The sequence below is a fragment of the Drosophila serrata genome, unplaced genomic scaffold, assembly GCF_035046125.1.
Source record: "Drosophila serrata isolate PLE 108 unplaced genomic scaffold, ASM3504612v1 contig_310, whole genome shotgun sequence".
In the NCBI taxonomy this organism is placed as follows: domain Eukaryota; kingdom Metazoa; phylum Arthropoda; class Insecta; order Diptera; family Drosophilidae; genus Drosophila; species Drosophila serrata.
Window position 1 is genome coordinate 314,943 of NW_028257208.1, and position 26,702 is coordinate 341,644.

General features: G+C 54.9%; 5 protein-coding genes across 5 annotated transcripts; 2 read left to right on the forward strand and 3 right to left on the reverse strand.

Annotated features, from left to right (window-relative positions):
• Positions 1-163: 163 nt before the first annotated feature.
• Or2a (Odorant receptor 2a) lies at positions 164-6,989 on the reverse strand. Its single transcript, XM_020947849.2, has 3 exons — positions 6,897-6,989; positions 2,910-4,189; positions 164-2,848 (listed from the first exon to the last, which is right to left on the reverse strand). Exons 2-3 carry the CDS (start codon positions 4,071-4,073, stop codon positions 2,798-2,800), a joined length of 1,215 nt encoding a protein of 404 aa, XP_020803508.2. The 5' UTR covers positions 4,074-4,189; positions 6,897-6,989; the 3' UTR covers positions 164-2,797.
• Positions 290-2,707, forward strand: crn (pre-mRNA splicing factor crn). The gene is made up of 2 exons (XM_020947846.2): positions 290-465; positions 546-2,707. The coding sequence occupies exons 1-2, from the start codon at positions 430-432 to the stop codon at positions 2,622-2,624; spliced, it is 2,115 nt and encodes a 704-aa protein (XP_020803505.1). The 5' UTR covers positions 290-429; the 3' UTR covers positions 2,625-2,707.
• Positions 4,235-8,754, reverse strand: fs(1)K10 (female sterile (1) K10). The gene is made up of 2 exons (XM_020947848.2): positions 6,897-8,754; positions 4,235-5,858 (listed from the first exon to the last, which is right to left on the reverse strand). Exons 1-2 carry the CDS (start codon positions 8,217-8,219, stop codon positions 5,754-5,756), a joined length of 1,428 nt encoding a protein of 475 aa, XP_020803507.2. The 5' UTR covers positions 8,220-8,754; the 3' UTR covers positions 4,235-5,753.
• Positions 8,520-12,940, forward strand: kz (putative ATP-dependent RNA helicase kurz). The gene is made up of 5 exons (XM_020947845.2): positions 8,520-8,903; positions 8,961-9,152; positions 9,214-12,224; positions 12,287-12,489; positions 12,550-12,940. The coding sequence occupies exons 1-5, from the start codon at positions 8,829-8,831 to the stop codon at positions 12,633-12,635; spliced, it is 3,567 nt and encodes a 1,188-aa protein (XP_020803504.2). The 5' UTR covers positions 8,520-8,828; the 3' UTR covers positions 12,636-12,940.
• pcx (pecanex) lies at positions 12,643-26,301 on the reverse strand. Its single transcript, XM_086837480.1, has 10 exons — positions 25,556-26,301; positions 25,173-25,482; positions 24,131-25,093; positions 20,966-24,061; positions 19,446-20,891; positions 19,212-19,372; positions 18,751-19,150; positions 18,337-18,683; positions 15,733-18,258; positions 12,643-15,669 (listed from the first exon to the last, which is right to left on the reverse strand). The coding sequence occupies exons 1-10, from the start codon at positions 25,706-25,708 to the stop codon at positions 14,503-14,505; spliced, it is 10,569 nt and encodes a 3,522-aa protein (XP_086693606.1). The 5' UTR covers positions 25,709-26,301; the 3' UTR covers positions 12,643-14,502.
• Positions 26,302-26,702: the final 401 nt, after the last annotated feature.

A 26,702-nucleotide genomic window follows, 5' to 3' on the forward strand; every position in this document is an offset into this window, starting at 1 on the left:
AACAGCAAAAACTACTACTACAAAAACAACAAAAAGTACAACAGCAACAACAACAAAAACAAGAGAACATATATTAATTTTACCACCAAAATTTGAATTAGATAGCGTTGTTAGCAAAAACCAAACCCTTACTAACTTTAGTATAGCAATAAACTTTCATTAATTTTCGTTGTCTTATATTTTTGATTTTTATTTTACTTATCCAGAAATCAAGTTACATATATTAAAATATTGTTGTCAAAATTGTTGCTGTAAAAAATATATAAATGTATAATCATCGATAGTTGTAAAAACATCGATATTTCTCCACCCATAATATGCTGCCGGAGTCGGTCACACTGCTGCTGCTGGCATTATTTATATTTTTGCAAGTTTCGATTATAGCTTCATTTTTTTAATTTATTGAGTTGGAAAGGAAATACATAAGCTATGGAGCGGCCCCAAAAGATGCCCAAGGTGGCCAAGGTGAGTGTGGAGGATGGAGTGGACGGGCAGCTTGAAAGAGAGTCCTATTTCATCACATCGTTTGTTTCCGCTTTTATTAGGTGAAGAACAAGGCACCGGCGGAGGTGCAGATTACGGCGGAGCAGCTACTCCGTGAGGCCAAGGAACGCGACTTGGAAATCCTGCCGCCGCCGCCAAAGCAAAAGATCTCCGATCCTGCCGAGCTGGCCGATTACCAGCAGCGCAAGCGAAAGACATTTGAGGACAATCTGCGTAAGAACCGCATGGTCGTCAGCCACTGGATCAAATATGCGCAGTGGGAGGAGCAGCAGCAGGAGATCCAGCGGGCGCGCTCCATTTGGGAGCGGGCGCTGGACAACGAGCACCGGAACGTGACGCTCTGGCTAAAGTACGCTGAGATGGAGATGAAGAACAAACAGGTGAACCATGCCCGCAACCTGTGGGATCGTGCCGTTACCATAATGCCGCGCGTCAACCAGTTCTGGTACAAGTACACCTACATGGAGGAGATGTTGGAGAACGTGGCCGGGGCGCGGCAGGTATTTGAGCGCTGGATGGAGTGGCAGCCGGAGGAACAGGCCTGGCAGACGTACGTGAATTTCGAGCTGCGCTACAAGGAGATCGATCGAGCGCGCGAGGTCTATGAGCGCTTCGTCTATGTGCATCCGGACGTCAAGAACTGGATCAAGTTCGCTAAGTTCGAGGAGTCCCACGGCTTCATCCATGGCGCGCGGCGTGTCTTTGAGCGGGCGGTGGAATTCTTCGGGGACGAGTACATCCAGGAGAGACTGTTCATTGCATTTGCCCGCTTCGAGGAGGGCCAGAAGGAGCATGACCGGGCGCGCATTATCTACAAATACGCGCTGGACCACCTGCCCAAGGACCGAACCCAGGAGCTATTTAAGGCCTATACCATACACGAGAAGAAATACGGCGATCGGGCTGGCATCGAGGACGTGATCGTTTCCAAGCGCAAGTACCAGTACGAGCAGGAGGTGGCCGAAAATCCCACCAACTACGACGCCTGGTTCGACTACCTGCGCCTCATCGAGGCGGAGGGTGAGCGCGACCAGATCCGCGAGACGTACGAACGTGCCATTTCGAATGTGCCGCCGGCGAACGAGAAGAACTTCTGGCGGCGCTACATCTATCTGTGGATCAACTACGCCCTGTACGAGGAGCTGGAGGCTGAAGATGCGGAGCGCACGCGCCAAATATACAAAACCTGCCTGGAGCTGATACCGCACAAGCAGTTCACATTCAGCAAGCTGTGGCTGCTCTACGCCCAGTTTGAGATCCGCTGCAAGGAGTTGCAGCGGGCGCGCAAGGCCCTTGGCCTGGCCATTGGTATGTGTCCGCGCGACAAGCTCTTTCGCGGCTACATCGACCTGGAGATCCAGTTGCGCGAGTTCGAACGCTGCCGGCTGCTGTACGAGAAGTTCCTGGAGTTCGGACCAGAGAACTGTGTCACATGGATGAAATTCGCAGAGCTGGAGAACCTCCTGGGCGACACGGAGCGGGCGCGGGCCATCTTCGAGCTGGCGGTGCAGCAGCCGCGTCTGGACATGCCGGAGCTGCTTTGGAAGGCGTACATAGACTTCGAGGTGGCCCTGGGCGAGACGGATCTCGCCCGGCAGCTCTACGAGCGGCTGCTAGAGCGCACACAGCACGTGAAGGTCTGGATGTCATTTGCCAAGTTCGAGATGGGCCTCAACCATGGTGACAGTGGCCAGGACGCCGAGCTGAACATGCGACTGGCGCGGCGCATTTACGAGCGCGCCAACGAGATGTTACGCCAGCTGGGCGACAAGGAGTCGCGTGTCCTGCTGCTGGAGGCCTGGCGTGACTTTGAACGGGACGCAGCCTGCGATAATCAGGCGTTGCAGAAGGTGCTGGACAAGATGCCGCGTCGCATCAAGAAACGGCAAAAGATTGTCTCAGACGATGGCGTCGAGGAGGGCTGGGAGGAGGTCTTCGATTACATCTTCCCCGAGGACGAAATGGCTAGGCCCAATCTCAAGCTCCTGGCCGCTGCCAAGATGTGGAAGAAAAAGAAGGACGTCACGGAGGACGACGTACCTGCTGTACCTGCTATTTCATCGGATCCAGAGCCAGTAGCATATGGTGAGGCTGAAGATGCGACAACTGGCAACGACTGATCCACAGTCTCCGGCATTCCATCATGCAAGAAAAGCACGTCCTTGGTCCGTCACGAATAAAGTTGAATCGATTAAAGACAGCACAATGTGTCTATTAAACGGTGATGTTCGCTGTAGTTAAGGGGTGCTCTAATTATCTTCATCTTCATCTTCCATTTCAGCAGCTTTCTAGCTTACTTCACCCTTACGAGGAGCGTGAATACGGAGTAGGTGAACCTCATGACCTGAAAGTAAACTAAACATTAGAGTTGGACTATCGTTTGTGGTATTATTAAGGACTTTTACCTCTTCGAACGTCTCCAATGAGAGTGATATATAGTTTCCGGCAAAGATCATTGATGGCCTTTGCGTCCTGGCCAACGTGAAGAGCAGGTCCTGCTTGAACTTGGGCAGTTGATCCACCCAGTTGCAGGCGTAGAAGGCGTCGCACAGGGCCTCGCTTTGCGACCGCATCCTGTCGCCAAAGTAGCAGATAATGAACACCTCAAGAGTGACTGCAGCAAAAAAGACGATCGACAAGATCATGGCGGATAGATCGTTGTCATCCACCACATACAGGAAATGCATTGCCACGGTGCACTGGACGGCAGCGGAGCAGGCGAACTGGGCCATGCAGGCCGCGGACAGGATGCGCTGGATGATGCTGCGCAGCCGGTAGATCAGGATCAGATCCTGAATACACTCGATCAGCTTCGTGTGCATCTGGCGTTGCCAGGCCTCACCGTCCCCGCGCCCGGACCATCTTAGCTCCATTACATCAGTCGAATCATAGCCAATCCGACGCACCCGCAGCTCCAGGGCACGCATGTGGCCAGTGAGCAGGCAGAGATAGGCCGGCGGAAACGAGTCGCTGGCACAGTTCTGCACGGCCTGGACGATCAGGCCGAAGAGCTGGTAGATGTAGATGACGACGTAGGCCCTGGTCGAGCGTTGCCAGTCCACGCCGAACCAGGCCGGGTACAGGAGCTGGCGTTCCGGCGCGATGGCCACCCGGATGCAGCTGAGTGTGGTTCCGAACACAAAGATGCGGGCAAAGTAGCGGAAGCCGCTCTTGGCAATCTCCACCTCGCTCCGCAGCGCAGCCAGCTCCTCTGGATGGCCCACCTCCTTGGCCCTGGCGTCCAGGCGGCGTAGCAGGACGCGGATTTCGTGCAGCTGCTCCCGTACTAGATACACATTGACAAACTTCAGATTTGCTACGATGTCCGTGATGGTTATGGTCAGGTTCTCGCACATCTCCTGCATGTTGTGCGTGAAGAATAGTCGGGCCATCAGGCTCAGCGGAAACAGGATGGTAACCACCACATTGATCAAGATCGCGTAAACCGCGTATATCACGCCAGAGATGCCCTTGGGCCGCATCAGTCCGGTTAGCTCCCAAACTCGCCAGTGGTAGTGCACAGCACTGTGAGTGTCCAGCTCCGGCTGTTCCTGTTCTGCGTCCGTCATGATCTCACGTACCTTTGGGGTCTTTCATTCCTTTGTCTCACTTTTATACTCCTCCAGTTTGGATTAACGGTCATTACATAGCTCAAAGTTTTGGCTAAGTGGCTGGGAACATGGACCTGGCTTGGCCGGAATAATGATGCCCCAGGAAAGTTGTGTCCATATTTGTTTAATGTTTGAAATCTTTCACTTTATTCTGCATTCGGCATTCATTTGGGGGTGGAGGCATGAGTGGTGGTGGGGAGGTAGGGAGGAGTTGGTCTTGTGCTGTGGTGTAAGTGGTATGAATCAACTAACAGCTGGGCGCCTACAGAGCACCTGACAAGTAGGGTCAAGGGGCCAAGGTGCTTAAATATTTAGTCTCGAAATCCCTATTACGACTACCTGAGAGAGGGTCAAGTGCCGGCACCTCCTTGTCCTCTGAGTTACGAGTCGGCGTCGTCGTCGTCGTTCCCCAAGTCCGAGGTCTTAGAACTACCACAGCTACTCCTCCTTGTTTCTCTCCTAATTTGTGAGGATAATATTGCTAATAAGGGTTCTCCTGTTAACTGATTCTATTTGTTTGGTGCTACTGCTACGTGGTCCTCACTATCCGAGTTCAGTATTTAATTGGGGAAATTTCTACCATTTATTACTATCATTTACGCATAATTCTCTCGCTAAATGAGGCTACGTTCAGGGTTACTTGTCAGGTGGATAGATGGATGGTCTTTTGGGATCTACACATGAAGGGAGGTGTGTACGCCTAAGTGTATGTACACCGTGCTTGATCACTCTGGATCAGTGATAAATCTATTCTATGGGCAGGAAAAGATTCGGGAAGGGATATTGGACGGGGGGGTAGAAAACACAAAAACAAATCCTTAGATGCACACCATCGAGAACACGTTCACAGTTTGATCTTCTTAATTTGTAATTTTTAAGAATTAATTTAAAAATACAATCAAGTTTTGTAATAATCCAATGTTTACAGAGTGAATTTTGCCCGAGCACTTGGACAAGCACTGCTCTTTCTCTACTCCATCTCTCTATTGGCGAACAAGCACTCGGGCAGGGAATATTTAATAATAATCATATAATTATTTATATAAATTTATATAGGCATATATGTAGCTAAGAGCGTATAAGGTATTGTGTACAAATCAAGTATAGATATTGCATCAGCTTGGGCTGGGTAAAATATGATCTTTGAGTGGGGATACAGCGATTTAAACAACGCCTCTCTCCTTCTTTACGTTACGATTAGGTTTAATATTAATACAATTTATTATGTTACTCTAAAGTACGTTACGTTACGTTACGTCACATTTAACAATCATCGTTAGCAAAAAGGTGAGTCGCGCTATCAAGTTTAGTTTATCATTAAACAAAAATCATGATAATCGTTAAGCTTTATCGATACAATTTAACATAAACACGATCATTCGATCATCATCCAGATGCTGATTGATGTGGCGATCACCGAAGGCTATAAACATTATTACATTTCTCATTGGATATCCCTTCTTTGTATTTCTTGTAAGCTCAGTTCTCAGTCGCAAAAGAACGTGTGACGTGCGGATCCGTGCGTCGACCCGATCGATATTGATTCGGTTTGATTTGATTTGATTCGGTTCTTGGATTCAGATTCAGATTCGGATTCGGATACGGATTCGTTTTCGTTTTTGGGTTTGCATTGGCTGCCTAGGGATTTGGAATTGTTGCATCTTTAGCAGCGCTTTCGGCCTTAGGGGCGGCGGCGGCGCTCTGATTTGAATTTGCGTTTTTGTCTTTGTCTGATTTGGCATCCTGCAAAAGAAATACGAGGAGTAATGCCAACGGTTTCAATCACAATTGTTTTGTTTTCAAATTTTAATAAGCGTTGTATCGTTTAATCGTTATTTTGAACTTTAAAAATGTCCAAGCCTGTTCCAGTTTCCACGAGACCTTTGCGAACGAACCTCTGGCTCGGATTCCGATTCATTTTGTTTGAATATTCGAGGCTGTTCGCAAAGGACTACAGTCGAGCTTCTCCCAATCGAAGTATTTGTAATCGAGGGGGAACTCGATTCCATTCAAATATGATTTATAATTTGGTTATTCAAAAACGGACAAATGGACGAACAAATTGTAATGCTCTAACTTCTCTGGGAGAACCTCAACTGGTTGTGCTTTAGGTAATAATATAAATATATTCATTGGAAACAGGAACAGCACAAGCTTGTACTTGGGAACTCGGTTAATAAACAATTAGTTGTATATAATGTTTTATTTATGTATTTAAAATGAACTGAAGGATGCAACTACGACGGCTGCCACAGGAAAAAGACCAAATGAATATTTACAAAAATGAAATTTAAAAGTGGCAACCATGTTTGCAAACTGTTAAACATTCCAGCTATCCCAGAAGGATTCGACTGGAGATTGGACCAAGTAAATGTATGCCCAATAGATGGATTTCTCTTTTGCGGATTTGAATTTGTGGCAAGCGAAGGGACAGGTCCCAACCTGCTGCACCGGCGGTTGCAACCCGGTTGAGTGCAGCAGGTTGCGTCTTATCCGCCTCCTCTGTCTCTCTTCTCTCTCTCTCTCTCTCTTTCTCTCTCTCTCTCACTCTCTAGCTTTCATCCTGTCTATCTTTCTGGTTGTTCTTCTCCTCCTACCTACAAGAAAGACGGCAAAAGGTAGGGAAATGGGGATGGGAATGGGATTCGGCTCGTGCTGCAACCCGACTCCGGATCGAAACGACACTGTACCAGGAGGCAGGTTACATCCACGTACGCCATCGGGTGGGGACCCCTCTTCGAGAAAGCGGAAGAAACGAAAAGGAAGTCAAGCAATGCTTACCTTCGCCATGACGCTGGCCGCCTCCTGCTTGAGATACTCCTCCCGGGCCGTCTCGTAGAGAGCCACAAACTTGTCGCGCTGCACCTTGAACTGCGCGAACAGGTCGTCGTCCTTGTGGCCCTTCAGCCGGTTCTCAATGTCCACTTTCTTGGTATGCTCCTCGCGAATCTCCTCGGTCACCCATGGCTTGTCGATGGGGTACTGGTTGATCAGATTCTTCAGCGTCCGAATGCTGCTCTTGCCCTTAACCGCCTGCTTTATCAGCTGGGGATTGGGCTTCTTGATCCGCCCGCCGTTCATGTTCATGGGGCCCATGAAGGGTCCGTTGGGCGGTGGCATGCGCGGCGGCATCCGCGGGCCCATCATATGCATTGGCGGTGGAGGTGGGCCACCCATCGGTCCCATAGGGCCGGGTCCAGGTCCACCGGGGCGCAGTCCCCGCGGGCCCCTCATGAAGTGTTGTGGCGGCAGCGGCGGCGGTCCACCCATTGGAGGCATAGGGCCTCGCATGCCTGGCATGCCGGGCTGGAAGGGCATCGGCGGGAACGGGGGCATCGGTCCGAGCCCGCCGCGTGGTCCTGGCCCCATTGGCCCCATTGGACCCATTGGCGGCATCATATGGCGTCCGGGTGGCCTGTTTGGCGGGGGTCCCCGTTGGAAACTGCCGTTGAAGCCGCCGCCACGGTTGGGGCTCATTTGCTGCTGTATCGGGCCCGGAAAGCGCTGCTTTTGCTGCCAGTCCCCAACGCCACCGCCACCGCCACCGTTGTGGTTGTTGCTGTTGTTGTGGCCGTTCATCTGGTTGTTGAATTGCTGCTGCTTGTTTTGGTTGCTTTGATTATTCTTGCCCTGCTGCTGGAACTGCTGCTGCTGCTGCTGCTTGTTGCCCTTCAGTGGCTTCTTCTTGGGACTCTCGTTGGAGTTGCCCATGTGGTGGTTCTGGTTCTTGTTGCCTGCTCCTGGGCCAGGGCTGTTGAAGTCAATGTACAGCGGATCGGGCATCTGGCACGAGTTGTACATCATCTGGCCCCCGCTGTTGCTGTTACCATTGTTCCCGTTCCCATTGCCATTGTTGCCAGGTCCTCCTCCGCCGTTATTGTTGTTATTATGGTTGTTATTGCTGTTGTTGTTGTTCCCCGGACGGAAGGGTTTTCTGTATGGAGCGGCGGCGTTGCGGGCATTGTTCTGCCGCTGCTGCTGGGGACTTTGCTGTTGCTGTTGGTAGTACTGCTGCTGCTGTTGGAACTGCTGCTGTTGCTGGGGGTACTGCTGCATCCCCCAGTTTTGCTGGTGCTGTTGCTGAAATTGGTTTTTCGACACCATTACGCGGCTCGTGGCTCGCTGCGCACTTGTTGGTGGCCCCGGGGCGAACTCGAACACTAAAGACAATGCGGCGCGACACACGGTACGGAACAAAGCGCAGTTGCGCTGGGAAAATTCACTTTTCTACACGCGTTTTTCGTTTACAAAAGGAAAAAATAGTATTGGTTACGATTTTACTAGCGAGGAGAGACAACCACAAACACACGAGCGATGAAAATTCTAGTGACGCCGATAAGCCGATAGGCGGCTAGATTGGCAATGTGTGTATACCGGTGACCTTTTCTTATCAGAATTTCAAACAAGTGCAATTAGTGATGGGAATCGTGGAGCAGAGCTTTCTGGGAATTCAAATCATAGAAAATCAAGATAATCAATAGCAGTAACTGCAATAACAACTCACACCAATCAACTGGCCAAAAGAGACATTTAGATACTTGTTTAAATGCGTTATCAACAAAGTTAGTATTTTTCTTTTTCGTGCTCTCTGCAAACTGTTTTGTTTGTCCATTTGCCGATTAAAGTATTGCCGCGGTGTTATCGATAGCTGATGCCATCGCTAAAGCGCAGCACGTGTAAATCAAATGTTTGCGGCTGAGTAAAGAAGTAAACATGGGCAAGAAAAAACACAACGCCAAGGCACGGCAAAATCCGGAAACGATTGTGGACAACTCGGCCGTGAAGAAGGTAACTCTGGTCCCTGCCGACAGGCACCCCTTGCTAATCCTCCCTTTCGCGTTACAGATCCAAATCGATGTTGATGCAGTTGCTGGGACCAACCAGGCGGGCTATGATGAGGCCAACGCTCTGGTGCTGCCCTCCGAGAAGCGGGCCACCAAAATCAAGGTGGACAAGGTGCAGCACGTGAAGATTCTCTCCAAAAAGCAGCGCAAGCACCTGCAGGCAATTGTGGACAAGAAAAAGAAAAAGGAAGGCGTAAGTTGCTTTGAGGGATTATTGTTAACACACTGACTTACCAATCGTATTTCTGTTGCAGCGCGCTCAGCTTCTAGCTGATCTAGCCTCCGTGCAAATCCCCGAGGCGGAACTGCAGCAGTACACCTCCATTAGCCAGGTGCAGACGGTAGGCCTGAAGCGCCTGCCCACGCTCGACGAGTACCTGGCCAAGAAGAAGGCGCGACAGGCGCAGGTGCTGGCTGAGAAGAGCTCAGGTGTCAGACGGGTAAACGCTATCAAGGGATCCAAGCGCAAGCTGCTTGCCGAGGAGCAAGAGGAGCTTGATGCCAAGCGCCGCAATCCGAATGTAGTAAGCTTAGAGGAGGACGACGACGATGACGACTCTTCTAGTAGTGACGAGGATGAGGCACCGCCACTTCCGACCACTGTCCCTGCTCCTATACCCGCTCCAGTGGCTGCTCCACCAAAAGTCCAAGCCAAGCCCGAAGAAAAGAAAACGAAGGAGGCACCACCAACGCCTGTCTGCACCCACCAAACCGTTTACGTGCCTGTGCATCGGTCCAGCGAGGTGCAGGAGGCCCGCCTGCGGCTGCCCATCCTCGCCGAGGAACAGGAGGTGATGGAGACCATCAACGAGAACCCCATTGTGATTGTGGCCGGCGAAACGGGCTCGGGCAAGACAACGCAGCTGCCGCAGTTCCTGTACGAGGCGGGCTATGCCCAGCACAAGATGATCGGCGTGACAGAGCCCCGGCGGGTGGCCGCTATTGCCATGTCTAAGCGAGTGGCACACGAAATGAATCTGCCAGAAAGCGAGGTCTCTTACCTAATCCGATTTGAGGGCAACGTGACGCCGGCCACGCGCATCAAATTCATGACCGACGGCGTGCTCCTTAAGGAGATCGAAACAGACTTCCTGCTAAGCAAGTACTCGGTGATCATTCTGGACGAGGCGCACGAGCGCAGCGTCTACACAGACATCCTTGTGGGTCTGCTCTCGCGGATCGTGCCTCTGCGCCATAAGCGTGGCCAGCCCCTGAAGCTGGTTATTATGTCCGCCACGCTGCGTGTCACCGATTTCACAGAGAATGCGCGTCTGTTCAAGGTTCCGCCGCCGCTGCTGAAGGTGGAGGCACGCCAGTTTCCGGTGACCATTCACTTTCAGAAGCGCACGCCCGACGACTACGTGGCGGAGGCCTATCGCAAGACCCTGAAGATCCACAATCAGCTGCCCGAGGGCGGCATCCTCATCTTCGTCACGGGCCAGCAGGAGGTCAACCAGCTAGTGCGTAAGCTGCGACGCACCTTTCCCTTTCACCCTCCATCGTCATCAGCCAAGGACCGCCCAAAGGCTGAGGAACACACAGAGACTCCTGCTGAACCTCAGGTGGCGGCGGGAGGTGCAGATGTTGAGACGGAGGACCCGAAGGAGCTGGAGTTCGACATGAAGCGCACTATACGCAACATGCGCAAGTCCAAGAAAAAGTTCCTGGCTCAGATAACTTTGCCGAAGATCAATCTGGATGACTACAAGCTGCCGGGTGACGACACGGAGGCGGATATGCACGAGCAGCAGGACGAGGAGGAGCAGGAGGATCTGGTGTTAGAGGACGACGATGCCGATGGCGAGGCGGGTCCTATCTCCGGTAACAGCCGACCCCTCTGGGTGCTGCCGCTCTACTCCCTGCTCTCGTCGGAGAAGCAGAACCGCATCTTCCAGCCCGTCCCCGATGGGTGTCGCCTGTGCGTGGTGAGTACGAATGTGGCGGAGACTTCACTGACCATTCCGCACATCAAGTACGTGGTGGACAGCGGCCGCCAGAAGACCCGTCTCTACGACAAGCTGACTGGCGTGAGCGCCTTCGTGGTCACGTACACGTCCAAGGCGTCGGCGGATCAGCGGGCTGGTCGAGCGGGGCGCATCAGCGCCGGCCACTGCTACCGCCTGTACTCGAGCGCTGTTTACAACGATTGCTTCGAGGCCTTCGCCCAGCCGGATATCCAGATGAAGCCCGTCGAGGACCTCATGTTGCAAATGCGCTGCATGGGCATTGACCGCGTCGTGCACTTTCCTTTTCCCTCGCCGCCGGATCAGGAGCAGCTGCAGGCCGCCGAGCACCGGCTGACCGTGCTGGGTGCTTTGGAAGCCAGAAAGTCACCAGAGAAGACGGACTTGCCACCGGCTGTAACTCGTCTCGGGCAGGTCATCTCCCGGTTTCCAGTGGCGCCGCGGTTCGGCAAGATGCTGGCCCTGTCTAACCAGCAGCAGCTCTTGCCCTACACCGTCTGTCTGGTGGCTGCCCTCTCGGTCCAGGAGGTACTCATCGAGACGGGCGTGCAGCGGGACGAGGATGTGGCACCCGGCGCCAATCGTTTCCACCAGAAGCGTCAAAGCTGGGCGGCCAGCGGCAATTACCAGCTGCTCGGTGATCCCATGGTCCTGCTTCGGGCTGTCGGAGCCGCAGAGTACGCTGGTTCCCAGGGTCGTCTGCCAGAGTTCTGTGCTGCAAACGGTCTGCGTCCGAAGGCGGTCAGCGAGGTGCGAAAACTGCGCGTTCAGCTGACCAACGAGATCAACCTGAACGTTAGCGATGTGGAACTGGGTGTGGATCCGGAACTCAAGCCGCCTACGGATGCCCAAGCGCGTTTCCTGCGCCAGATCCTGCTGGCCGGCATGGGTGACCGGGTGGCCAGAAAGGTGCCGCTGGCCGACATTGCCGACAAGGAGGAGCGGCGGCGGCTCAAGTACGCCTACAACTGCGCCGACATGGAGGAGCCGGCCTTCCTGCACGCCTCGTCCGTGCTACGCCAGAAGGCGCCCGAGTGGGTCGTCTATCAGGAAGCCTACGAGCTGCAGAACGGCGACGCCACCAAGATGTTCATACGCGGCATCACGGCAATCGAGCCGGAGTGGCTGCTCCTCTATGTTCCCCTCCTGTGCAATGTACGCGAGGTGCGCGAAGATCCTGCTCCACGGTATGATGAAGCCTCCGGCCGGATATTCTGCTACGTAGATGCCACCTTTGGCAAGGCCGGTTGGGATCTGCCGCTTGGCGAGGTAGAGATGCCGCTCAGTGAGAAGGCCTGCTGGTAAGTGTTCTTATTGTCCGTGAATTGTGCGACGCACTGAACTCTCTCCTCGATTATTCCAGTTACTTTGGCATGTTCCTGCTGGAGGGCAAGGTTTGCTCCAAGCTGGCCGAGCTCCGCGGCAAGCTCAAGTCGACTCCGGCCTCGCTGATCAAGAGCTGGTCCAGCATGAACGACAAGGTACTGCGATTCAAGCGAGCGCTCATCACCAAGCAGATCCACACCCGCCAGGCGTTGTTCGATGAGTTCCGGAAGGATTCCCACTGTAAGTATAGCTGTGTAGTGTCCTTTAAACTCACTGACTCTGTAACATCTCTTTCTGCAGTCCTTCTGGAGGAGTACCAGAATCTGCTCTACGACGTGGCCCTCAGCGAGCTGACTCCTTGGTGGCCGCCGCTGGACAAGAGTTAGTTGCCTATTTTTTGTATAACAAGTTTCATTTATTATTTATTTAATTGATATACATATATATATATACATGTATATATATGTATATACATATATATATATATAGATTTATATAATTCGTTTATGTATAATATAAATATGAAATTGGTTTTAAATGGAACTAAACACAAGAATGGAGTGTGGAGTGGCGAGTGGGGTCAATAAGGGGATCGCTTTGTTAACAGCTAAGTTTGGATATTAATTAAATACAATCCATATTATATGTACATAGCAAATATATGTGAAATATTGAAATTATTATATTGTAATTTGTAATTTTGTATTTGTTTATAGTTTGTAATTTGTAGTTTGTATCTTGTATCTGTTGGTTGGGTTCCTCTCTTGGTTTCTGGGTCCAACTAATCCCTTCCTTCCTTTCGGTTGTGTCTATGAGAGATTTGGCTAATTGGGGCATGTGGCTAGGCTGTATATATATATATATATATATATAGTGGCTAATAGCTATATATATATATATTATATATATATATATATATATATATATATATATGTATATATATACGCATCGAACGATCATCGTTTAAGATTCGGACTTGGAGTGGCTTTGTTCGAGTGCTCCTCCTTCTCTTTCTCTCTCTCTATCTCTATCTCTATCTATCTCTCTATGTACATGATGTAAACCTTTAACAGTTTTGGGGATCTTGGGACTCGGTCTTGCTGCAGCTCGTCCTCCTCCTCCTTGGGTGTGTATGTGTGTATTTGTGTGTATGTATGTATGTGTGTGTGTGTGTGTGTGTGTGTGTGTAGAAAAAATCAGTCTAATATATTAAGGCAACGTGAGAGCTTTACATCGTCGTCATCCTACCCGTCCTTCTCCTCGCTAATCCCCCTCCCCCCCCCCCCCCATCATGACCGCTTACACCTAGGAATCGTGTGTAATATCTTATAGTTTCTTTTTTTGTAACTGCATCCTACATCCGAAGTTCGCCCCTTAAATCGCTTGTGTCCTTGGATCTCTACGCTTTAACAATCATCAATTTTGGTATTCTTTGTGTCTCTGTGGGTGTCGTGTGTGGCGTAGTCGTTAACATTAACCTTTAACTTTAGGGTCTAAGCTATATAACTAACTGTTACAATATACATATATATATATATATAAATTCTTTGTATATAGGTTTTAGGTTCGCTTAATGTTTTCGTACTATTTATGTATATATATGTATATATTGGCTAGCAAGAGGAGAAAGAGACCGAAGAACGAAGAACAAGAACGAAGTAGGTAATGCTTGAAAGAAGCTTTGAGTTTCGGTTCGGGGGTTTCCCTTTTTTTTTACAATTCGCAAAGTTACAACAATTATGCAAATTGGATATATGTATACATATATATATATATATATATACACTCGCTCCTTCTATATGCTGAGTATGATCTATATAACTGTCGCTTAAGACTAACAAATTGAATTCTTTGCTTCGCTTCTTCTACCCTCCTCGACTCTCTTCTCGTTTCAGTGTTATTTTAGGTGTAGGTTCTTATATCCCTAGATATACATACCCTAAACGCAGTCGTTTTATAAACTTTACTTTGATTTCTTGGAAGTGTTTCGCATTTTTGTTGCTTTTCCCTCCTCCACGGAGCGTGGAGGAACTGGGCGCGGACACGACGGGGGAGGACGAGAACACACAGTGCGTCCTGTAGTGGGGAAGCCCGAAGCAGGGTACAGGGGATGGGAGTGGCCATCCGCTGTCTGCTCTTTGCTGATATGTATTACAAGGTTGTGTGTCCCGCGTGGCCCCCATATTCCGTGTCCGTGTCCTTGTCAAGGCGTCGGTGTGTTTGCTTGGCAAACAAATGCAAATGACGGTCAGCCTAGACCGTTGTCCCCGTTCCCGTCGCTGTTTCCTCGCTTTCGTCAGTAACATCGCCGTGCGAATTTTCCTCTGGCGTCTTAGGTGCTGTCTTGGCAGAGTCCTCCTCCTCCTTCTCCTCCTCCTCTTGACTGAGAGAGGGGCAACTCGATTTCGAACTGGAGTTGGAAGCGAGCTCTGCAGGAACGGGGCTAGGCGGAGGTGTGGTTGGAGCTGGCTGCTCCTCTGGCTTGGAGACGGTCACCTCTTCCAATTGGGTCTCTGCGGGTTGGGTTTTGGTTTCCAGTGCCGGTGCAGATTCTGTTAAGGAATCGGTTATGGGCTCGGTTACGGGCTCGGTTACGGGCTCGGGTACAGGTTCCGTTGGCGACATAGTTTCTGGCTTTGTCTCCGTATCCGGCTCCTTGTCCTTTTCTAGTTCCGGCTTGGCCTCATCTTCAGCTTCGTTGGCAGTGACAGTGACTGTGACAGTGTCTGCGGCTTCCGCCGTCTCCTCGTCGGACACCTCCTCCTGCCGATAAGCGGCGACGGCATCGTCCAGCTTTTGGAGCAGCTCTGGCGACAGCTCGCCCACCTCGTCCAGGTTGCGCTTGTTGTTGTCCGCTATCACCTTCCACATATTTACCAGCCTGTTGAAGTTCATCAGGTCGAGCGACGGCAACGGAATGGCACGAGTGGCCAGCGTGTCCTCGTCTTCGTCCTCGGAGCTACTGCTGCTCACTGCTCGGATCTTGGCCTTGTGCGATTTTGAGGGACCTCTGGTATCTCCAGCGCCTCCTGCGCCCGCTGTGGCGACGGAGCCACCGCCTCCGATAATGGGCGTGAGGCCGGCAAGCTTCAGCTGCATGTTGTACTCGTGGAACTCGCGTTGGATGGAGCTGCGCCGCGAGTTGGCCATCTCCTCGGAACTGCCCATGATCTGGTTGTACTCCCGAAGTCCCAGCTCCTCAACGGGCACGTAGTGTTCGCCGATCTCCACCAGGTAGACGCATCGGTTGACATGCGACCGGAAGCGCATGTCCTTGTGGTTGGGCGTCCAGCAGTGCACCACATGACCTACCATGCCGGCACTGGGCTCCCAGTCCTTCCACGACAGGCGGCCGCCGTTATTGCGCATCCGTTCGCTAGGCCACACGACAGCATCGATGATGTCCAGGCAATCGTAAATCTGTCGGAAGAATCGGGCTTAGAAATGGCTTCCAAACTGGAGCATCCTTCCATGGCTACTCACCCCCGTGTCGTCCACTATGATGACCTTCTTGAAGATTTCGATGCGCGGCTTCCAGCTGCTGCCCGTCCCTAGGCCCAGTCCCAGACCCGGTCCTGTGCCTGTGCATGTGCCTGTGCCAGCACCTGCTCCCGTTCCTGCTGTCACTCCAGAGCCCGAAGTGGCCGAGTCGCCGCCGCTGCCACCCAGAGTTGTGGAGGTGAGGCAGATGGGACCCTTTGTCTTCCGTGGATAGTCACCGGGCGTCGTGATTATATTGCCCAGGCCTAAGCCCATTCCGGGGCCAAGGCTGCCGTACGATGAGGAGAGCTTGGCGCTGCGCGGACTCGTCTCGTGCTCCACCTGCGTCTGGGGGGTGACCAGCTCCTTGCCGGACTCAGCACCGCCGCCGCCTCCTGTTCCTCCGCTGGCAATGGGCAGCGTGGCGCGACGTTCGTGGTCCCTTCCCCGACTGCTGCCTAGCTGCTGCTGCTGCAACTGGCTCCGGCTGCGAACTCCGCTACTGCTGGTGGCCCTGGCCGCTCCGCTGGGCCCGGATCCCGAGGAAGTCTCCTGATCACGCTCCCTGTTCAGGAGCCCTGCAATCAGTGTGGTGGATGTGGGCTTCACGGGCATCACGGCCAGACCTCCGCGCACCACCGCCAGGCTATCGCTCACATAGTTGCCGCCCAGATTGGCCGGGCCTGGCACATTGCCCGGTCGGACGCTGTAGTAGCTGTTTACGGTGAGGGTGTTGTAGAGCGGCGCCGAGATGAAGACGGGCGCCAAGTCGCCCGATTCGCCACCCGTGCTGCTGGCAGTGCCAGGTGCAGTCACTCCCAGGCCGGAGCCTGCAGAGGCGCCCACTCCGGTGGCCGTAGAGGCAGCTCCCACAACGCTTCCACCGCTGCCAAAGTTGCACGCGCCGAGCTGGATGGGGCCCGAGCCCGGATGCGGCTCCAGTGCCGAGCCCGAGCTGCAGCCCTGGCGACAGCGTTCCCTGATGCGATGCCACCAACCCAGCACCGTCTGCCGGATGGTGTCCAGTGTGATGGCGCCACCGATCACCTGGCAGAGCTGGGTGTTCGTGTCCGCGTAGGAGGTGGTCAGGGGCGACACGTAGATGGGGTAGCCGATGGGCTGGTCGCAGCTAGAGTTGATGATGTTACGCAGCGCCTGCTTGGCGTTCTGGATGCTGCCACGCTCCGGGTTGCGGTTGCGCAGGTAGATTAGCTCCTGCTGTTGCCCGGCCCACAGGCCGCGGACGCACTCACGGTTCAGCTTGATCACACGAAAGCTAAGGAAGCGCTTCGTCAGCCGGATGATGCGGTATTCGTCCGAGCCGTCCTCCATCACGTGACGCAGGGCCAGCAGGTTGGGCGCACCGCGGAGCACGGCGCTCCGCCACACGGGATCTGCTTCGTGCGAAATGACCAGCTCCTTGGAGCAGTTGTCGATGGCCTCGTAGAGGGCGTGGGGGTCCAGGAACTCGTCCGGGTTCGTGATGTGGTCCTGCTGAAGCTTGAGCGCCATCTTGACCGCCGGCGCCACCACCGAGTGCAGCAGCTCCATGTCGGCGAAGACCCACTCGTCGCGCGGTGAGGTTATCCTGAAGTCGCCCTTGAACAGGGCGTGCAGGCCGTGCAGGAAGTACTCCACACCAGTCAGCGAGCTGTGCGATGCCGTGGCTAGGGATCGGCGGGCCAGCAGGCCCAGTGCCAGACAGAGCGAAACCAGCGGCGCCTCCTTGCCCACGCTGGCCAGCTTTAAACGGAGTGTCGGCTTCTCCTGGCTGTCCTTGCGGCTGCCTGGCATTCCCGTTCCCGCGCCGGGCACTGCTCCCGAGGCCGTGCTGCTCTTGGCCAGCTTGACGAATACTTTCTGGTCCATGTAGGCGACATAACCACCCAGGCCCGGAGCACTCTCCGATGTCTGCCGGGAGATGTTCGCAAAGCTGTGCGAGCTGCTTAGCTGCGGATCGTTTCCGCCGCCGCCGCCGCCACCGCTTACGTTGCCAGCTCCTCCGCCAGTGGACGCGGCAACGGCACCACCTCCGCCCGTCACACCTCCGCCACCCTCCTGGGCAACACTCTTTGGTGGGCGACGCAGCTGTTGCTGCGACTGGGACTTGGACTGTCCCGCGCCAGTCTGTCCGCCAGATCCACCGTGAGCCGACAAGTTGGGTGTGCTTTTGGAATCATTGTGAGCGGGCGTGACAGGCTGCGGCTGAAGCGTTGGCGGCGGTGCAGCGGCTGCCGTTGGTGGGGCGGACGATGCACCTCCTACTCCGACTCCGGCCGCAGGAGCTGATGATGTCGCATCCCGTCGCATGTCAACGCAGTAGTTGATCCACTTCAGGTACACATGGCAGAAACTAGAGCGTGTGATGCCCACCGCCCGGAAGTCAAAGTCCTCGTCCAGGTTAAAGTTAAAGATGGGATCCAGGTCGACAAACTGGCGGGCCAGCGTGTGCTGCAACGCATCCTGGATGGGCCCTGAGGCCAGCCACTGCTCTAGTTTGGGATTTCTCACCACATAGTAAATGATGCTCTGGAAAAAGGTGGAGGAAGGAGGTAGCACGGATAAGGAGGGGTTCATGAAGCGGGGAAGTGGGGGACGGACACTCACCTTGATGTAGTAGGTAATAAGCACCTTGCGGTACTCAAAGACCTGCAGCGTGGCGCTGGCGAGGTTGTCCGAAATGGAGTAGCCCTCGATCACGTACTGGGCAGCAACTACCTGCCAAGCCAGCCAGCGGGTGGAGAACATGGCGTTGGCACTGAGCAAGCGCGGCAGGTGACCGGGATCGCAGCAGCAGCAACCGTCGTTGTCCTCCACATCTTCGGTGATGGCCTCCACCTCTCGCTGCTGGCAGTAGGTGCCGCGGAACTCTAGGCCGCGCATCTGGAACGTGCATAGGCCGTTGCCCAGCTCGATGATGTGCACCAAGCAGTTCAGATCGTCGGAGGCGAGCACTGCGAGGAAAGGGAGGAGAAAGCATTAACAAATGGACACAGACACATGGAAATAGGAAAGACCTACCGAAGCAGTCGCCCTGGTTGACGTTGCCCCATCGACCCATGAGCAGGTCGCCGCATAGCGAGTGCTGCAGGGAGCGGGTGAGGTGCTCGTAAAATATGCTATTCAGATTATTGTCATCCGCTCCCAGGTCGCGCTCCAGCTGCGAGCTTAGCCGCGTGTTGGAGTGGTCGATCCGGCGCGTATTGTAGTCCCGCTCCCAGAACTTGATCGGACGCACGTACGAGGTGAGGAAGATGGCGCTGCCCAGAAAGGGGTTCAGCGGAGTGGACAACAGGGCGGAGATGCCCGCCTGCAGGAACAGCATGGCCGAGTGAGGCACACTAAACGGCTGGGCGAAGGCATGAAAGGCGGAGCCCCACGTTATCTGCCATGGGGCGATGTACGTCACGATGAATTGCAGCTGAGGGAAAGCGTATTTCGGGATTAGGACACTGATTCGAGCGAGAGAGAGAAAGACGTACCTTCAGCAGGAAGTCGCAGCACTTGCGGAAGGCCAGCGACACGAAGAAGTAGTCAATGATGAAGGTTTCCGTGGCCATGGAGAAGTCAATGCGGAAAAGCAGTACCGTGAAGATAATGATTAGGTACTGGTTCGTTGGGTCCGAGTACGCATTCCTCACGACTGTGAAAGAGAAGGGTATATGGGATTAGTGGATGGATCCCAAGAGCGCGAGATGCGCCGACTGACTACTCACACTTGAGGGCGCAAATGGCCACGATGAGCGTGCCCCAGGGCAGACCGAACTTGGCCACGATCAGCTGCGAATCCGCTGTCAGCGAGGAGATGGCCAGCAGAGGGAAGAGTACGTTGCGCTCGAGCACGCTCAGGTAGATGTACAGCTTCTCGAACCACATGATCTGTGGCGCATTCAGCACCTCGAACTGGCCAAACTCACGCTGCCGTAGCAGCGGCCTGGCGAAGCATAGCCACGGCATGTGCTTCCGCATCTGCGGCACAGCGTAGTGCAGCAGCAGGCCCAGCACGCCGATGAAAGCGTACAGCACTACGTTGAGGTCCGGCTGCAGCGCGGTGAACACTGTGCTGCAGTGCAGCCCGAGGACACTGACCGCCAGCAGGGTCATCACCACCAGATCGTTCTTCAGCCGCGTTGTGACTGTGGCCTGCAGCTTTCGCGGCAGTGGATCGGGCAGGTCACTTGTGCTGCTTGCATTGGCATTCGGGTTCCCATTTCCGCCTCCACCTCCGCCGCCGGTGCCTCCTGTGCCGCTGCTGTTGTCACTGACCTCGGTGGTCCCGGTGCCAGTGCCCGTTCCAGGGTTATTGTTCCCCCGCTGAGGCTTATCATCGGCAGGCGCATCGTCTTCGTTTTCGCCCGGATCCGCCTCCAGGTAAGCGGGCGTGGCATCTGTTGTTGCGGTGCCTGCTCCTGCTGTCAGTGTGGACATATCACCTGGATTCGTAGCCGATGAGCTGGAGATCCTGTCCTCCGCCTCCGCTTCCGCCTCTGCTTCGTCTGCCTTGGCCGCTTGCTGGTTCTCGTAGGCCTGAAGGTCTGCCGACTGCTCCTCGATCTCCGTCGTCGCTTCCGCTCCAGCTGCAGCGCCTATGGAGGCATACGAACTGGAGGCGGTGATGGCCCGCTTGCTGCTGCTTATGGTCTTGGCCAGCGTCTGCTGACTGCTGCCCAGGGACGATGCCTTCGACTTGCTGTGCTTCTGCCCCAGGGCCATGTCCGGTTCGGTCTCAAGCTGGTCGTCCGTCGGCTCCCTTTCCGGTTGCTCCTCATTGTTGGACGCCAACCCATGCTCCAACGAGCTTAGCTCGATCTGCTCCTGCTCCTGCGTCTGCGCCTTCAGCTCCGTGTGGCGGCGCTGCTTGGGCGTGCTGGTAGCCAGCTGAAGCGCGGTACTGTTGCCAGCTCCAGGCTGGACGTGGCTCAGATCGTCGTCCTCGTCCTCATCGTCTCGATAGGTGCTCACGATGCAGGTCTTGATCAAACGCCACAGGTGGCTAAAGTCGCTTGCACAGCGTGACAGGTGGTAGCCCAGCGGCACCAGCATGGCGCAGAATATGGAGAACAGGATGTACTGCGTCCCTCGCTGCTCGTCCAATGCCCCATAGAGCGGGCCGTACAGCAGCATCACAGCCAGCACCGAGCGCAGCACGCACAGAAAGGAACCTGTTCGTGGAGAGAAGGGCGCATTAGTCATCGCGAACTTATCAAAAATACAAGGAGAGGAGTCAAGAACTTACCCAATAGACTGCTGGCCGCATTTCCGCCAAAGACGTGCATATCGATCTGCTCCAGGAGGTACATAAGGAACGTGTTTATCTGCGGGCACAGTCCCACCGAAAAGATGATGGGGAAGCAAAGCAGCAGGATGTAGAGCGCCTGCAGCAGGAGGGCCACCACGTCGGCGGGTGAGTAGCGCATGCCAAAGAAGACCACCAGGTCCGGCGGCCGTTCTCCGTAGTCCGTCTCCAGGCGCTTCAGCAGGAGCAGCAGGCCTCCGCCCAGGCAGAAGTAAATGGCCCGGGAATAGGCCACCGTCTTGTTGAATCCGTGCACCGGGGATGCTGCGTCCGGCTGGACGCTTTTCACCAGCGAGTACTGGGCCCCGGCAATCACCGCGCAGAAGAGTAGGGCGCACAGGTCTTTGTAATGGTCGTGCTGCAGGATGGCCGCGCCCAGACAGGCCACCATTGTGCACAGAAGGCTGGCCAGGAGCACGTGCAGCCAGTGGAGGTCGCGGTCGAACAGGGCGAGAAGCTCCAGCCGGTCCATGGCTATCTTGAACTCATGCTCCTGCCCGCACAACTTGAAGCGGTACTTGTAGAAGCTCTTCGGTGCCGCCGGCTTCTCCGCCGCGGACAGGTGGCAGGCCGGCCTCCAGTAATCGCAGTAGGGCGCAAAGTGTCCATCAACGTTCAGCATAGGCTGTGAGATCTGGCTTATCTGGCTGATTTGGTTGCTAGGATGGTTGGCCAGTCCCAGGGCGCTCAGCACTCCTCCTCCTCCGCTGCCGCCGCTAGCCACTCCTCCGGCACCGCCAGCTCCGCTCATTCCCATTACGGAGGCTGATCCGGAAGCTGCCTCGCTGTTGCTCGCTGCCACGGCCGCGGCCGCGTCGCTTAGCTGCTGCAGGGCGTCGAGATGACTGCGCGCCATCTGCCGTTCGTTGCGGATCACGTTGAACAGTCCCTGGAACGAGAAGGGAGCACCGGAGGAGCCGTGCCGTCCGTTGGCGCTGCCTCCCATCAGCATGCCTATCTGCTGCTGCGTCTGCTGCTGGGTTGCAAGCGAGGTGCCGCGGTGTCCGCTGACGTTGGCATTGGCCTCCGCTGCCGCTGCCAGCTGCTCGCACATCAGTTTGGCGTCCAGGCGCAGCTTGTCACGGGCCAGGGCCCGCTCGATGTTCGTCATGTGCTCCACGGTGGAACCGGAGGAGGGGTGGGCGCATTGGAGCGCCTGTATGGCGTCCTGGTAGAACTGGTAGTGGGCATTGGACATGTTCGGTGGCACCAGGCTGCTGCTTGCCGGAATGGGGGTGCCGTCAGCCGAAATGCCGGCAATGGGACGACCACGTTCGTCCACGGCGCCGCCGTGCATCAGCCAGAGCATCTTGTGAATGTCCGCGGTCAGACTGTCCGTCAGGCTGATGCTGTGCGTCGAGTTCGAAGAGGAAGAGTTGCGCGAGGCCAGTTTCGACTGCTTTACCAGGGCGAACTCGTTGCCAACATCGTTGGTGTCCGCCGGGGATGCGCCCCGCCTTCTCCGCCGTAGCTCGTCCACTTCGCGGTACTTCACCACCTTGGGAATGGCCCCCAGGCTCTTGGCTGCCATCTTGGACGTGCAGGGTTGCTCCTCATCCAGCAGGGATCTCGCTGGTGGCTGCTGGTGCTCCGGCTCCATGCCCGCCAGCAGCTGGTCCTTCGAGCTGGCGCTCACTTGTTCGCAGTCGCTCGATGGGCAACCCGAGTCCGCTTCGCTGCGAATGGGTGCGGGGGCAGGAGGAGGAGCCGGCACTGCTGCCACAGATTGGTGGGCCAGCTCCTGGCGTAGCTGCTTGTCTGCCTGGATTTCCCGTAACGTCGCCTGCTGACGATTTCGCTCGCTGAGCAGCGGTGACCTGGAGCCGGTGTTATTATCCTCCGTCTCCTCGTCGTCGTCGTCGTTGCCGGCACTTGCGGCTCCACCTGCTGCTGCTCCTGCCGCTCTACCCGATCCCGATCTAGTCGCTGCCTTGTTTTGGTGTTGAAGATGCGGATGGCGCAGCAGGTCGCGGGTCTTGAGGACATCGTCCAGCTGGCTGTGCGTCTGTTGCAGCTCGTTAAGGATGTGCTCCAGGTTGTCATCGAAGTCCTTGAACACATCGTCGTCGTCGTCTGCCAGGATGCCGCCAACATCGGACTCCGCGCTGTGGTGCGTTTGACTGCAGCCCAGCGCCCGTGTTCTTCTGCGAATGGGTACGTCGTCCACCTCGTCGTCATCATCCGGATTGCCCTGGCCGATCCCTAGGCAGATGTCGTCATGCTCTGAGGCCTCGTGAGAAGTCTTCTCGTCCGAGTGCTCCACAATGGGGTACACCGGAGGCTCTATTAGGGCTGTAGTGGAGCCACAGGCGCTGGAGCTGCCGAAGAACAGGCTGCTGCAGGTGCTGCCAGCACCAGGCGCTCCGCCGCCGCCGGCTCCCACGGATCCAGAGCTGTTAGCGTCTCCGTAACCCTGCGTCGAATAAAGGTTCAGGTGTTGGTTTCGCACCAGACTCTTGCTGGGTGGCGGGAGGGGATTCCGCATCTGCTGCTGCCCCGATATGGCCTCCACGCTGTTCGGATGTGGACTGAGATTGGAGACCGATGGCTGCGGGCAGAGCACTTCCAAGGCGGCGCTCTTAATGCGCCTCACTCCGCCAGTTCCTCCGCTGCCGGCCGCTATGCCCACTGCTCCTCCGGCAGTGCCGCCTGCTCCGCCTCCAATCAGGGCCGATTTGATTCCCTGACCCGCTGAGCTGCCCTGCTTATGGTAGCTGGTGGCGTTGGAATGTCTACGTCGCTTCATTCCCGCAGCAGAGCTTCCTGCTCCTGCTCCGGTTCCACTTCCGCCAGCGCCACTGCCACCGGCCCCCAATCCTCCAGCGCCTTGAAGCGCACCGCCGGCCAGCTGGAGCGCAGACATTGTGCTGGTTGGATCCTTGCGGATAATCGCACCGCCCAGGTGATGATGCAGGTGGTGGTGGTGGTGGTGATGGTGATGATGCTGGGCCCGAAAAGCCGGCTGGTGCGGCTGCTCGATGCCCAGATCCGATTTGGTGTAGCTATCGTCCTCCAGGTACACATCCGACGAGGAATCTGAGGGTGAAACAACAGAATGCCTTATAAAGATGCTTCCACGCGACCTCCGAAGCTTTCTTAGCTCACCTAGTATCCAGGATTGCAGGGCTCGGGTGCAAGCGTCAGCCACGCCGCCGCTTCCTGCATTCCTGGCCAGTCCCAGCTCCATGTCCTCCACATCGTTGGCACCGCCACTGCCACAGCCACCGCTGCCGCCTCCGATCACTGCCAGCGCTCCAAAGCTACTGGCCGCACTCTGGTGCGGATGGTGAAGGATCGGTAGGAAGAGGCCGCCGCGGTTCTGGTGCTTCAGCCGCTCGTCGTGCGTCTCGGAGCTGCGGTGCCGCTGTAGGCGCGACGAGCGACCGGGATTCGCTGAGGAACTCGAGGCTGGTGCAATTACCACCACGGCGGTGGAGGACGAATCTCCCACTCCTGTCGTGGCTGGTGTGCTGGCTATGAAGTGCTGGCGCGGATTGGCCTGGCCACGAGCCTTATTCGTCGGCTGGGAGTGCAGGAAAGATGGCGCCGCCGTGGCAATTGTGTCCGACTGGTTACGCATTAGCTTATGCTCACCACCGGCACCGGAACCGCCAGCCGCCGCCGCAGCGTCCAAGCTGCTCTGTCGCTCCAGTCGTCGCCGGTGCCGGCGGCTAAATACCTCGGAGCACTTCCGTGACAGATGGCCAGTTCTTACGTGCTGTACAGGTCCCATCCCAGCCATGGCATTGGCGGCTGCTGGGCCGGATCTGCTGTCGCCGCCACTACTGCCGCCATCGGCGCTGCCCGCACTGCTGCCGGGCGCCTCCACCAGCTCCGGATAGACGGTGAGGTACTTGTTGAAGAGATCCGCCTGCGCGGCAGCACTGTTGGATGCGTTGGCACCACCTCCGCCCACGGCTCCCGTGCTTCGTATGGACTTGCTCACGCTGGCGGAGCCTGCGAGGGATTGCTGATCCTGTTGGCTGCCGCCGGACAGCATGGAGGGGGCGTAGAACATAAGCTCGATGGACTCCGAGCTGTTTTTACGATGCACATCGACCTTGAGATCTATGGGAGACGATGGATACATATATGGATAATCCTGCGATAAGCTGACCAGGCCAGGACAGCCAAGAGACGGACTTACCAATGATACTGTTCACATTATCGATGGACATCATGCTGTTCTCCTCGCTGGCCTCGTTGATTGCCTGCTCGACGGAAATTCGTGAGCCGCCCGGCCGGATGACCTTCATCTCGATGCCGCCCTCGTCGTCGTGCCTGGGCTCCGTCTCTTTGGTGACCTTGAAGAACTGCCCCTTGAGGTTCACGTCGGACATGGTCTGGGCGCGATCGTACAGCCGATGCAGTGCCAGGTTGGCCAGTTTCACCATCAGGATGGTGAGGCTGGTGAGCACGCAGTACAGGCACCATGTCAACCAAGTGCTCGGGAAATACTACAAGACGAGAAGAGTAAGTTACTCCACTAAGCTAAGTTAAATTGATAAGGCATAGAGTTAAAACACTCACCAGGTAGGCCACGAAGGGCGAACAGAGCAAGTAGAGCCATAGGTACAGGTGCACCACGTTGCAAAAGACGCCCTGGTGCGGATCGTAGAAGTAGCCGCCGGTCAGCGAGGCCCACACGCCCTGGCGCAGTATCTCCAAGGTCTGCGAACCCATGGTGGCCTATGCTGCATCTCTCAGCTGCCGGATGGATATGGATCCACGTTGCTAGACACCTTTTGCTGCTTGTACTTCTGTCTGTGTCTCTGCCTCTGCCAGTGCCTGTGCTGGCTGCTTTCGCTTACTCACAGGAGGCTGCCTGCCCTTCACTCCGCTGCGCCTCCACAACTCAGCGCGGCTCGGCTCAGCTCTCTCTTCCCGCAAGGCGTTGTGTTTCGATTGTTTTCTTTGCTGATTAAGGCCCCGAACAGTGGATTCTCAGAGCTGGATGACTGGATGACTGCAGGGCAGGAGCGGCTAGGCAAGCGGGCGGGGGCGGGGCCAGGGGCCGTGAACGGGGGCGCTCTGCTTTTTCGGGGGGAAAGCTGTGTGTGTGTGGGGCAAGGCAATGCTGCGGCTCGGGTCGCTGTGCAGCGCTGACTCTGGGACTGGCGCTCCGCCGTTGTAGGATAGCGGAATGGCGGATGTCGCGTTTTGAGGCTGTTGCGAACGAAAAATCGAATCTCGCTCGCTGTAATTTAAAAAAAAATTGCAATTTTTCTTTTGTTAATTAAATCAGTGTTGCCAGGTGGCGAAAGGCAAAAATACTAGCCGATTGAGGACCTAAAACATACCAGCAGACGCACTAATATACTGCATAATACTAATTTCGTTAATCGGTATACCACTATCGATAACAAATCAGGCGCCGATTACGTGTTTTAACACTATTTCAAACTAAAATCGAAATGTAATTGAAGTATTTAAATAAATACGGGATGTTGAACTAAATTAAGCAAATTAATATAATATAATACTAAAGTGTATCACTGTCTCCAAGGAGTATGCACCGTAAGTATTCTGCTTTATTATTACAATAAAGTATGTTTTAAAACAACATATTTGATGATATTTACTACCATTTGCAAGAAGCGAGTGCTTGTGCTCGCTTTCTTTATTGAATGGTTGTGCTTATACATATAAAGAATGGCAAAGTTGAATACCAGAAATT